Source organism: Sceloporus occidentalis, unplaced genomic scaffold (assembly GCF_023333645.1).
Source record: "Sceloporus occidentalis isolate IW3139 unplaced genomic scaffold, rSceOcc1.0.p SCAF_1, whole genome shotgun sequence".
Lineage (NCBI taxonomy): Eukaryota > Metazoa > Chordata > Lepidosauria > Squamata > Phrynosomatidae > Sceloporus > Sceloporus occidentalis.
The window spans coordinates 144,194,406-144,207,979 of record NW_028316981.1 but is presented as its reverse complement, the minus strand read 5'-3'; the positions used below and the strand labels follow the sequence as shown (position 1 = coordinate 144,207,979).

The following is a 13,574-nucleotide window of genomic DNA, read 5'->3' as shown; positions in this document are numbered from 1 at the left end:
GAAACCCTGAATACCATTATTCCATGACTTGTGCACAAGGACAAGGTGAGCTGCTATAATAATCAATGCAGAGAAATAGAAAGTAACAGCAAAAAATGGAAGATCAAGAGACCTCTTCCACAAGATCCACAACAATGGGAGGAAATGTATACCAAGAGTGGGTATGTGACCAAGTAGAAGTAAAAAGACAATAGAAATAATACACAGAATAACTATATAAAAGAGGTGAAAGAATAACAGATTCATTTGAGAGAGAAAAAACAATATGAAGAAGAACCTCCAATTTTAGAAAGTGAAGTGGAAGCTGCATTTAGAGAATTTGAGAGAAATTAAACACCAGGAGCAGATGGCATACCGATAGAGCGGTTTCAATGTACAGAAACAGAATCTACTCTTAATTCTAATGAAAATCTGTCCACAAATACAGAAAACAAAAGAATAGCCCACAGACTGGAAATGTTCAGCATACATTCCAATCCTCCAGAATGAAGATACCAGGAACTGCAGTAACTACAGGACCACTGTATTAATCTCCCATGAAAGCAAAGTGATGCTCAAAATTCTGCAACAAAAATGCAGCTAGAAAGGCCAGATATCCAAGCTGGGTTCTGGAAAGGAAGATGCACTAGGGATCATACTGTAAACATACATGAGATAATGCTGTGCACCAAGAATTTCAGGAGAAAAATCTGCCTCTGCTTTATAGATTATAGCAAATTATTTGATTATATAGATCATGAAAAGAATGGATCACTCTTCAAGAAAGGATGTGCCACAACATTTTATTATCTTGATGCATAATCTGTATTTAGGTGAAACGGAATGATTTCTAATTAGCAAGAGGCTTTCGGCAAGGTTGCATTTTATCACCTGCATTTTATCTGTTTAAACTGTATGCTGAACATATCATACATAAAGCAAAATTAGACTCTGAGGAATGACATATGAAAATTGGAGTAAGGAACATCAACAATTTAAGATGTGTAGATGACACCATAGCAGAAAGTAGAAAAGACTTGGAACAACTACTGGAGAAAGTCAATGAAGAAAGTGCAAAGGAATGTTTACAGTTGAACATTAAGAAAAGAAACATAGTGACCTCAGTTGATTTATATAATTTTAAACTAGATGATGAATATATTGAAATAGCTATACCTTGGCTCAGAATGGAGACTGCAAGAAATCAAAAGGAGATTACGCCTTGGAAAGGCAGCTGTGAAAGAACTAGTCAAGATATATCATTGTTAGATGATGTAAGAATAGTCCATGCTATTATATTTCCAATTTCCATGTATGGTTGTGAAAGCTGGTCAGTAAAAAAGTGGATAGAAAGAAAATCAATTCATTTTAAATGTGATACTGGAAAGGAGTTCTATGTACTGCCAAAAAGACAAAAAAAAAAAAAAAAAAAAAAAAAGGGTCCTGGAACAAATAAACTCTGAATTCCCACTAGAACCCAAGATGACTAAACTGAAACTGTCATAGTTTGGTCATATCAGGCCACATGACTCATGAGTAAAGACAATAATGCTTGGAAAAGTAGAAGACAGCAGGGAAAGAGGAAGACTGCACAGCAGATGAACAGACTCAGTCAAGGAAGCCACGGCCCAGAGAATAGGGCTGTTGATGACAGGTAGGGTTGCCATTAGTCAGGACCTCCAAACTGGGACAAATGTAGGACAAATTTTTCAAATGTATGACCTTTTTTTGGGTCCTACATTTGAAAAAGAGCCTCGCTGAGGGGCGGATTCCTTCTGCGCTTGGGCTCCATTCACGGAGCCCAAGCGGAGAAGGAATCCGCCCCCAGGGAGGCATTCTTTTCCCCTTGGGCTCCGTTTTTGCCAACGGAGCCCAAGGGGAAAAGAATCCCTCCGCTCAGCGAGGATTCCTTCTCCGCTTGGGCTCCATTCACGGAGCCCAAGCGGTGAAGGAATCTGCTCCCTTTCCCGGCCTCTGTGGAGGCTTGGCCTTCACAGAGGCCGGGAAAGAAGGAGGAGAGCGCCCGCGATAGCTGCGATCGCGGCGATTGCGGGCAGCCCCCCTCCCTTTCCCGGCCTCTGTGGAGGCTTGGCCTTCACAGAGGCCTGGAAAGAGGGAGAAGAGCGCCCGCGATCGCGGTGATCGCGGCGATTGCGGGCGGCCCCCCTCCCTTTCCCGGCCTCTGTGGAGGCTTGGCCTTCACAGAGGCCGGGAAAGAGGGAGCAGAGCCAGGCCGCCTCCCTCGGCGGAGGAGGCCAAGCAGGGAACGGGCCTCGCTCATGCGAGGCTCCTTTCCCTGCCTGGCGTCCGTCGCAGGGGGGGTGTCCCGGAGGCGGGGCCAAACCGGGGCGGGACCGTGCGGACCCACCCCAAACCGGGAAAGTCCCGCCCCCAGGCGGGATATGGCATCCCTAATAACAGGGTGACTTGGACATCTCTTATTCACAGGATCAGCACAAGTCAAAGTTAACTTGATGGCAGATAACAACAAACAAACAAGGCAGATCATGAATTCTGGGCAAGTGAAGCCCTGGCTTCTCAAAGCATTTTCAAAATAAGGCACACAGGCAGAAGATGGGGCTCATGCAGGTTGTGTGTACCCAGTTCATTGAGAAAGCAGACAAATGAAAAGAAGGCAGCTTTGACCACTGACAATAAAATCTTTATTAGTAGAGGTTTCTTCTGCCTAAATTCAGTCATAATGTGGTTTTCCTGTATTACTTCCTCTGAGAGGTGAGAGCATGCAAATAAAAGCAAAAGAGAAAGAGAAAAAGAGAAATGCCAGCTGCAAAACCCTCTCGATATGTAACTTTTTAAGTGGATGTATTCATACCTATTGCCTGAATGATGTTCCTCAAGGCCATTTTCAACTGTATCACAGTATTTTTAATGGTGTGAAATCAGAGATATACTCCTGAATTCTGCCCTGTATGCAACCAGCTGCTTACAACTCCATGAAGACAGCACATGCTGGATTTAGTGTGCCTGGGTTTCTCAGCGTGTCTCAGTCAAAGTCACTGAGCCTCAGTGTTTCTGTGCATAGGACAGAACGTAAGCCTCTTAAGCTAATATTCCACACATACAGTGTCAGTCAGGCTCTGGTGGCATGGCATTCAGGCAGTGTGGGATGACTGCCCTGAAGCAATCTCAGGAAAAAGCTAGCCAGGCTGGTAACAAAAGCTGGATTTCCAGAGGACTGATAAACTAGTTCTTCCATCAATCACAAATAATTTGTTCATAGAGTAGTGCTTTGCAGAAAACTTCCTGCCATAGGATGCTGGTGGGGCAGGGGGAAGAGGGGGAGCTTCCTTTACTGAATGCTTCCTTTTTCTCATCATGTAGCGGCAACAGGCATAGAAATTATTTAAAAGAAAAAGAAAAGAAAAGAAGAAGCCATGAAATAGTTAACCCAATTCTTTACAAATATTTTTATTTTCTGAAGGTCTTTCCTAAATGGGTCTGTAAAGGACTCAGGCTCCCTTGTCAACAAATTTCATTATCTTACAATATATCTGTGTGTTTGGGAATTCAGAACTAAGCAGGGCCTTTTGTCAGTGGCCACAAAATTTTCAAATAATTTCCAAGAAAAAAATATGATGCATTTCTCAAAGAGCTATACAGCCCTTTAATTTTTTACAGGGCCAACTGAGGCCCCAAAGAAGCCATTTTTGAGTCCAGATAGGAGACTAATGTGCCCCCCCTGACTACCTACAATTGATTTAGAGTTTTTGTGTTTTGTTGTTACAGCTTTTAGTTTGTTATTACAGATAACAAGAGAGGCAGGATATCAAAACTTGAAATAAATTAATCAATCAGAGGGAAGAAAATCTGTCCCCGTGTTTTCATCACTTATTCACAAATGAGTCTAATCAGCACACAGGAACAGCAAAGGAATGCACCTCCGGCTATAGATGCCAATGAAGGACAGGTCATTAAGCAATGTTAATTTTTCTCTCTAAATATCACTGGAACAATCACACAGCCTTCACTGCACAAGAAAGCAGCAGACGAAAGTGCCGAGATACTTTTGATGTAATGGCGGCTTTGAAGTCTATCTTGTCTAACCTAATTATTTAAGATGGGAAGATCCTTGTTTGCTGTTTTAACCTCTCTTGGGGTGAAAACAATCTGTCAATCTGTCTGAAAGGCAGTTCTCTCTTATTCTAAAAGTGTGAAGAAGCAAGGGAAGGGGTGCAATGAAGATAAAACAGTAAAAAACAAACCAACCAAGAATCAGAGGTCTCTGAGGGAAAAAGCAAATCCCTTTAGGATGTGTTAGGTGGTGGGGGAAGAAGAATGTTCCAACCCATTTCTCATTTATGGTGCAAGGGATGCTATGCTATCTTTTCCTTCTTAGCTCAAACTACTACTTGTTGTGGTAGACCAGATGCCCCCTTTTGAATACACGCAGAGAAGGCTGGAAGACAGTGAGATGACTATGTTTAAAACCCCATCAATTCCTTTAGGTGTTTTTCTGTAAGACAATCAAACTAATGTTCAATTCTGTCCCTGTTCTTTTACTTTTCAACAGCTGTAGTGATGAGACCACTGAGACTGCAGCAAACACTTTTGCCTTGCTGGTATTTGTTACCTTCGTAGTTCTTAAGCTTCTCTTCTTATAAGGAGTAATTCCTTTAAGGAGCTATTTTAGTATCTCGAACAAAGATTTAATTTCATTTATTTCAAATTATCAGCCACTTTTAAGAGTATAACCTTTTCAAGGCAGCTTCTTATAGTTTATCACAACATAGCCTATTTTAAGTTGCTTATCAGAACCAGTTTTGTGGTGTTAGCACTGGACTAAGACTCTGGAGAACAGGGTTTGTACCCCTGCTCAGCCATGGGAACCCTTTGAATGACCTTAAGAGGACCCCTCAGAGGAAGACAAACAAAACTTGCCATGAAATCCATGTGATAAATTCACCTTAGTGTCATTACTGTATGTTGGAAACAACTTGAAGGCACACAATAACCATCAGAAACCACACATTTAAAGAAAAAAAATCCCAAACCTCAGAGGTGTCACAAATGCTGAAATATGTAGGAATAAAAGCATCCATTAGAGGGAAACCTTAAAAGTGATACTTTTGTGGGTATTGCGCAGCCTTCCAGAGGTTACTGGACTGCAACTCCCAACAAGCCAGCACAGCCAATGGTGAGGTATTCTGGGAGTTACAGTTCAACAACCTCTGGAGAGCCATACAATTGCTACTACTGACTGAATCCCATTGAAACAGATTTTCAAGAAAAGAAAACAGTTCTTTTCCTCTAAAGCACCAAGTGAAACAAATTATTAAGGGTGGGGGCAAAGTGCAAGAGAAATAGCATTTTCCCTTGAAACCCTGAGTTGTAAGGGGAAAGCAGCCACATTTAGCCTGATTTTAACCAGGCTAAAATCAACAGCATGTCTTCTTCCTCTGGATTTGTCATTGACCCTTATCACACTGAGGTTTTTGCAGCTTTTTGCAGCTCAGATCCAATGTGTCTGAGGGTCCAATGATGCGAATTTATGTTATAACGTGAATGTTTTATCAGACGTGATTCCTTTCTATGGGTGCTCCTTCCGTGGCGCTTCCACAGTGAATCCAAAGTGACCCCTCATTTTGATGAATTCGGAAAAAGGTGAATTCACAGAATTCGCTTCCAAGCTCACTTCGATTTCACTCCGAATTGGTATGGTATGGAATGCAACTTTGCTTCTGCTCTGGTATACCCCCCCCGGGTTGCAAATTTCCCATGATGCAGCGCTGCAATTTCTCCCCACTTCCTTTCGGTGGTCCTTTCACTTTCAGGGCAACTTTCAGGGCAACTTTCAGGGCAACTAATTTTTTTTGGAACATACAGATATGTCTATCTATCTATCTGTCTATCTATCTATCTATCTATCTATCTATCTATCTGTGTGTGTGAAATTGCTGAAATGGAAGGGAAAATGAAAAAGGGGGATGAAGAAGACACAGAAATATTCATGAGGCAAATATTCATGCAATCACACGAAACAGGGAGCAAGAACTTGCGCCCCTTTTCACCCCGGAAACGTACAAGGTCACAATGCATTCAGACCTCCATTGAGCATGTGCAAGGGTGCCGAGTCGAATAGTTGAATCCCACCAGTGTGGTAATACAATTTGCACTCACTCCGCTTTACTTGAATCCACATCACATGACTTGCCTTGGATTTGATTCCCCCTCGATTCAGAGGAACAAGGAAAGGGCAACCAGATGTGATAAAACATTCATGTTATAACGTGAATTTGCATAGCTAAACCAGGAGTCATCCCGGATCTGAGCTGCAAAAACGTCCATGTGATAAAAACCTGCATCACTATAAGAAAGATCTTTGCCCTGTCAGCTACAGTGACTGACAAATTACTTTGTCACCTTATCTTATAACAAGTTATCTTATAACATGATCTACAGCAGCTTTCCCGAAACTGGTGCCCTCCTAATTTCAAACAACTCTAATCCCTGGGCATTGGGCATGCTGGCCAGGACTGGCGAGAGTCTTAACTGAAAACATCAGTAGGGGACCACATTGAGGAAGGCTGATCTATAGGATAAGATGAGAATTAATCAAACAATTCAGTTTCCTGGCAGCATTAGATGCTGTCTTGTATAATATTAATTTGATAATAATAATTTGTTTTATTTATATACTGCTATTCCAAAGATCATAGCGGTGAACAGCAAGTAAGCTAATTAGCAAGTAAGCTAATTTGCCCCCAACAGTCTGGGTACTCATTTTAGTGACCTCGGAAGGATGCAAGCCTGAGTCAAGCTTGGGCCCTTTTGCTGGTCTTGAACTCACAACCTTGTGGTTTTGAGTGAATGGCTGCAGTACAGGCATTTAACCACTGCGCCACCAGGGCTCCATATTGCTTATTCTTAAGCTCTGCTTTGCACATCTGAAGCCATATTTCTCCTTTACCCATACGAAAATTCAACACCATACTATGTGCCCATGCCACGCAGGACAAAGACCCTTTATACTCCATTCCAATAAAAAATTTTATCATACAATCATTCCTTCCTGGCACAAGACAATATAGCACATGAGATTTGGCAATAAAAATCTTTGATCAAAAAGAATAAGTTAATAACTAAAAAAACACCTATCAACAAAATGATTTATGAAATTTCACTGCCCCTTCCCCAAAAGATGCAAACAAATCTGGGTAGAAAACCACCCATTCTGATTAAACTATTTAAAGCCTGTTCTCACGTCCTCTTCTTCCCAATTTGTAAGGGTTGCTTTCAAACCAAATAGTAAATGTTATTGTTTCTACTTTTCCAAGAAAGAAGCATATCACACTTCATAAACAAGACCACTCCATGAAATTCTGATGCAAAATAAGTTGTTTTGTTTAAAAAGCTGAAATGAACAACAGCTTTAACAGCTATCATTTTTGTTGATTACTTGCTAGACTTTTTTTTGTTTAAATATTCTTCTCAGATCAAAACACACACCAAAGAGCTTCCACCATTTTTCCCTATGCATTCTTTGTGTTAACCAACACTTGCCCAGTTTAGTTTTTGCATACTAATCTTTTAACCTTGGTATATTTCCTGTTCAAAAGTTTTCTGAACCCTGTGAATCCTTTAATAGGATTACATTTGAATAGTGCTATTTGACTATTCTCTTATTTATTATTTTAAAAAATAATGTTAAAAAAACCCAGGATGGAGCAAGAAGAATACAGCAGTTCTCTTGGACGTCTTGGGAATCCCAGTGTCATCCCAGTCCAACAACCACAAGTAGTTGGGGGCTTCCCTGCTGGAAATCCCCAATGGAAGAGCAATGAAACTATACCGACACCACACCCACCATGCTCCTGATAGTGCAGTGAAGAGGAATGAGACATTCATACCCAAAGTGATTACTAAAACACAGCAAGACATTAACAGATAATTTCAGGTGGGAAAAGAATTGATTTCCAAATGATGCAATGGTAGTACAGTATGGTACATCATAGAGAGAGTCACAACACTGTTCAATAAGATCCAGACAAAGATGAGACTAAGGTCAAATCTGCACTGGAAACATTAAGGAGTTTGACACTGCTTTCACTGTCATGGTTCAATGCTACTGAATTCTGAGATTTGTAGTTTTGTGAGACATTTAGCATTCTCTGATGTCACAACAAACTACAAACCCTAGGATTCCGTAAGACAGAGTCATGAAGGCTAAAGTGGTGTAAAACTGCATTATTTCAGCAGTGCAGGCCTAACACAGTGCAACTGCATTACACAGTCCTGTGTAATTAGCTTCCAAGTGCCTTCCTTAAGTCTTTTCACTGATGGCAATGCATTTGTTGGTGGAACAGAGGGGAAAGACTTCCCTGCAGCCCACTGTGCAGTCTCAAAATTTGCTCAAGGGGTTTGGCAGAATGTGCAGAGCAGATTTTGACAGATGGCAGTGTTTCTAGGAAGGAAAAGTAAATGGGAAATTCCCAACGTCTGAGTGAATTTCTGCATACTCAGTACTGAATCCCATTCCTATTGTGCAAGGAAACAAAGTTGTAACATATAAAGATGTGGAAAAAATCACACAGTGCACTTACCTTGCACTTTCAAAGGTTGCAGATGCTGATTTCCCAACAGCACCAAATCCAACACCAACAGCCAAACCCTCTGAAACAGAGAAAGGAAGCAAGAGTTGTTAGCCCTGTGGCCACATTTCATGCTGAGTGCACAAAAAAAAACATGTTGCCTATCCCTTTCTCAAACTTAAAAAAACAAAAAACACTCTGCAACATTTATAGTTCACAGATGGTAAACATGATTTCACATCAGCTGCCTTGGGTCCCATACTGGGAGCAAAGCAGGATATGAAACTAATCAATCAATCAATCTGAATATGCATATTCAGATCCACTTACACAGCAGATAGACTTACTTGACCCCCAACAGATCTGCTATTAGATATCTTTTGAAATGTGTTGGGGCTGCACATCCAGGGTCATTATTTTTTGTAGCAACCACCTGCATACAATAATGCTTTGTTTGCATTGCATGCCTTGCAATTATGGTTTGCAATGTCTTTTAATAAATTTTAATGTTTTAATGTTTAATGTTTTAACTTCATAAATTATTTAATTGCTTCTTAAATGCCTTTTATTTATATATTTTTTATAAAAACATATTAAAGTTTTATTTTATTATATTTATTTTTATTAAAGTTGTTTTATATTTTTAATCTGTATTGTTTTTAAATATGTTGTTATCTGCCTTGCATCCTATTATTGAGAGAAAGAAATATATAAATGAAATAAAGGAAATAAATATATAAAATTGCTGTATCAGGGTCATTGTAGTATGACAGTGTTAAAATATATTTCTAAATTGTATTGAAAATGTTCAGATGTGTCAATGGTTAACTAAGGTTTAAAATGGTTCCTGTTGCAGGCCAGAAAGCCTAGGCCTGGAAGAATAAGTCTTCAAGGACATTGCCTGAGACATAATATAAACAAAATGTATTATTGTTATGCTTTTGTGTAGTGTGGTGACTTCATGGAAAAGAGGTGTGTCCACTTGGTGGGAAGGTTGATCTTTTGAGAGAACAAAGACTGATGTTACATTCAAGCTTCTAGCATGGACTCTGAAAGAGTATAGATGTATAGTAGCCTGCTGTAAAAGTGTAAATAGCAACGAAGTCAATAAACCCTCATTTGAGTGAAAATCTGTGTTGAAGTTACTTTGTTCCTGAGTTCCAGAGAAGACTGCATCTGTTCCAGTTGGTACCAGTTCAAACCACTGGTAACAAGAGACATCAACCATCCCAAAGATCTTTTTCTCTAACAGACAGAGAAGGCAAATTCCAAAAGACTTTATAGGTTACGCTTTCTGTATGCTTATCTGAATGTTTAAATGTACTATAGGTTTGAGCATATGGACTGAAGATACTGAACTGAATAGTGCAGAATCCTTTTGAAGTTGCTTGTTATTATTGTTCAAGACAGTCCTTCTCAGGCTGATGTTAAGGACTGGCTATTATTATTTTCTCCCAATGTGCAGGGATTAGCACTAAATTTGGGCCCACTGGGTACAAGTTTGTTTTTCTTGGAAACTTGCCAGTGACCTCCCACCAATGGTTCATGGACCAGAACCAGTCCAGGGAACAACATTTTGGGTAGCACCACTATAAGGTATCAATCACAATTTCAATGAATTTAGTATGCAGTACTGTATCTGCACTCAATGAGCCAGCATGGCATAGTGATTTGACTGCTGGATATGATTCTGGAGACCAGGGTTTGAATCCTGGTTTGGCCACAGAAACGCATTGGATGACTTTGGGCATATCACACTCTCTCAGCCTCAGAGGATGGCAACAGACAAATCTGAACCTCCTCTGAGCAAATCTTGCCAAGAAAATCCTGTGATAGGTTTGCCTTAGGATCACCATAAGTTGGAAACAGCTTGAAGGCACACAACAATAAACAACTGGACAACTTTGCTTAAAAATTTAAATATATCAAATACTTTTAAAGGTTTTACAATATTGGCCTAGAGCCACTTCAAGCAGAACAAATTTCTTTCCTGCATGTTTTTCTCTCAATGTTTTAAGTACTGTACCACTACCACCACCACCATCCTGAGTCTATAATTCAGAAAAGGGTAAATGCTCTTAAAATAGTTATTATAAAGCAGGGGTTACAGTTGCAATAATACCTAGGGGCTATGCAGACCAGCTATAAAAGCTGGCCTGGGGGCGGAGTTGAGGCATGGTGTCCATATGATGCATGCCCTGACTCCACCCCCAGGGTGGTGTGATGGCGCGCGCCACTCCACATGGTGCACAGCATCGTGGCACTCCTCTGGTGCTGCATTTACATGACACAGTGCCAAAGAAGTGCCTTAAAGCTGAGGCGCTACAGCTATCGCACCCTTTACCAGGGCGCAAAAAAGAGCTGCTTTTTGCGGCTCCTTTTTGCTCCCTGAAAAGGCCAGATCGGGGTCGCGGCATGCAGTTGCCACAGCCCTGATCCGGCACAGCTGGAAGTGGCTGCAGGCCACCTCTTAGGGGGCAGTCTGCACAGCCTCTTACTCTACCAATTTCAATGAGACGTATATGCAACTCAAACAAAAGCCTTAATCCATAAGGAAAAAAAGCTAAGGAGTCAATTTGTTAGTCTTTAAAGGCTCCTTGTTGCTTTTGCGGGAACAGGCTAACAAGATTATTGTTCTCTAATTGAACCACACAGCAGACCTGACCTTCTGAGAGTGCTATATTTGTTGCTATATTTGTTGTAATAATCCAGCTTTATTACTTGCCACACAAACAAATAAGCACAAACAATTAGGCACAAGGCACTGCTCTTTCAGTGCAGGATCACAGTTGGTGACCACAGCTAACATCATAACCCAACCCACAAAGGATTAGTTTAAACAACTATACTCATCTGACAGAGAAAGAAGGATACTGGTATTTTTACTGGACCAACTATCTCATTAGGGTGAGTAATGTAGTGGACCCAGGATTTTTTGATTAACAGGAGTGTAACATAATTTGTTGGCCCCATCCGCACTCATTGTCTTCCCTGTTCCCCCTCCTCATATCTCCCCCGTTCTCAATACATGTAGCAGAAATCTGTACAGTAACTGAAAGGAAAACAGGTATTTATCTGTGGCAAAACACTTAAATGTAAAGAATTTAGGAATGGGTTGGTTTTGAATACTCAATTAAGGACATCTAAAGAAACCTTTGCTTTAAAAAAGAATTGTTCCTGGTGGAGATGAAAACCATTGGAAGTGGTTGGTCAGTGGATCCACACAGCCATTAGATATGTTTTATTCGGTCAATGATCAGCAAGATTTAAAAAGATACAAAGCATGATACAAAGGGTAGCAATAAACTTCAACTGATACACAATAAAATAAAATAAAATAGAGTAATTTAAAATACACTCTCCTGTGGTTTTTATACATTTCATAATTACATGAAAATAAAATATGCTAACATCCTTTGTACAAATAGCAAGGAAGCACTGGCAGTATTTTAGGGATGCCAGCTTACTATGTCCCTTCTAAACTGTCATCTCCGCATCCCTTGTGCTTTTGCGAAGATGTCTAGGGGCAACAAGCCATTTATGTTTTTGGACTCTGAGACTGTCCTACTGGGTACCTCTGCTTCAACTCTTACCATTTCACTGTTGATCTGGGCACAGATGTTTAAAGCATGAAAGTACTATGCAAAAACAAACAAACCATTATTCAGTTCAGAGAAAGCACAGTTGGGTGGTGGGAGAGACAAGCATGCCCCCTCATCACCCTTCTTGGCTAGTACTAGCAGACCACGGAACAGATAGACACTTGCCTTATTAAAATAAAAATGACACTGTCTCTTATATTGGGGTAAAATAGGTGGGAGACCTTTGGTCATCTAAAGGTTGTTGAATGACAATTCTGACAATCCCTAAACATGGGCCATGTAGAAGATTCCCAACCCCTCAGCTAAAGCCATCATGTGTACTGCACAAATCTGCAGTGCTAGTTAGCCCAACAACATGGACATAAAGCTGATTACTCCACACTTGGAATTTCAAGGGGACAAACATGAGGAAAGACAAGTTTCTTAATGCACGTCTTACATGGGATATACACTATCATATATAGAAGATGTATGTAAATTTTTCCTGAACATCCCATTGGTTTTGGACCAGGCAAGGCAAGCCAGCAGGAGCAGCCAGGAACGCTGAGCCAAGCCCTTTCCCCCACAACAGTGGTCCAGGAGGCAGTGGAGGCAGCAGTGGGAGAGAGACAGCGGCGGCTTGAGGCCTTGCCCAACCCCATCCTTCCCCGGCATTGGAGCCAACACCAGGAGCGCACTTGGAGGGCTAAAAAGCCCCGCCCTTTCAACACCTCCATCGCCATCTGAGTTCCCTAGTGTCACTCACTTTCTTGTCAGTGCAAAATAGCTTAGAAAATTTATTCCTAACATAAATACCTGATTTAAACTTTTGAGTTCTACAGAAAACTCCTAAACTAAGCCATGGGAAAAAGAAAACATAGAAAACAGTTGGGTGGGAGTCCAAACTCACTCCCTCATTCAAAACACTCTAAACAGCCCAGAATTGATGAGTGTTTTGTAGGAAATGAGAATGTAAGCAAATCAAATCCTATTCATACTGATAATTAACTTGAAACTTTGAGAGTTGGTTCTCAGTTGGAGGTAGGAGCAGAGCAGATCTTGGATCCTTCCCTACCCTATAGTTTAGAAGTGACTGGAGATCAAGATCAAGATTCTCCACATAGAGGTGGGAAGGAACCCAGGTTCTTTATACCCCCAACACCAGGTTGTTTTTGTTTTGTTATGTTTAAACCACTTTTTGCCCCCATGAATGTGTAGGACTACACCATCATTAAGTAACAAAATACAATTCAGATGTTAGCTTAAATAATAATTGGTCTTTTAAAAGTTCTTTGTTAAAGCAAGTTGTTTTGGCTGAACTTATGTTAACTGAAGGATTTCATTCTGAATTGTATGTCTTACATTATAAAATAAAGTAATTTAAATTAAAAAAAAAGATTCCACATAGACTGTCAATTCAGGTTATTAGCCCTGATATCAGTGGTAGGGATTCAGAAATAAAGAC

At 40.6% G+C, this 13,574-nt stretch overlaps 1 protein-coding gene across 1 annotated transcript in view; it reads right to left on the bottom strand.

Annotated features, from left to right (window-relative positions):
• LOC149322354 (zinc transporter ZIP11-like) overlaps positions 1 to 13,574 on the bottom strand; it is a 410,913-nt gene that overhangs the window by 66,313 nt on the left and 331,026 nt on the right. The window contains exon 7 of the mRNA XM_089540325.1: positions 8,541 to 8,610. Within this exon, the coding sequence (XP_089396451.1) occupies positions 8,541 to 8,610 (70 nt within the window). The remainder of the gene's footprint in view (positions 1 to 8,540; positions 8,611 to 13,574) is intronic.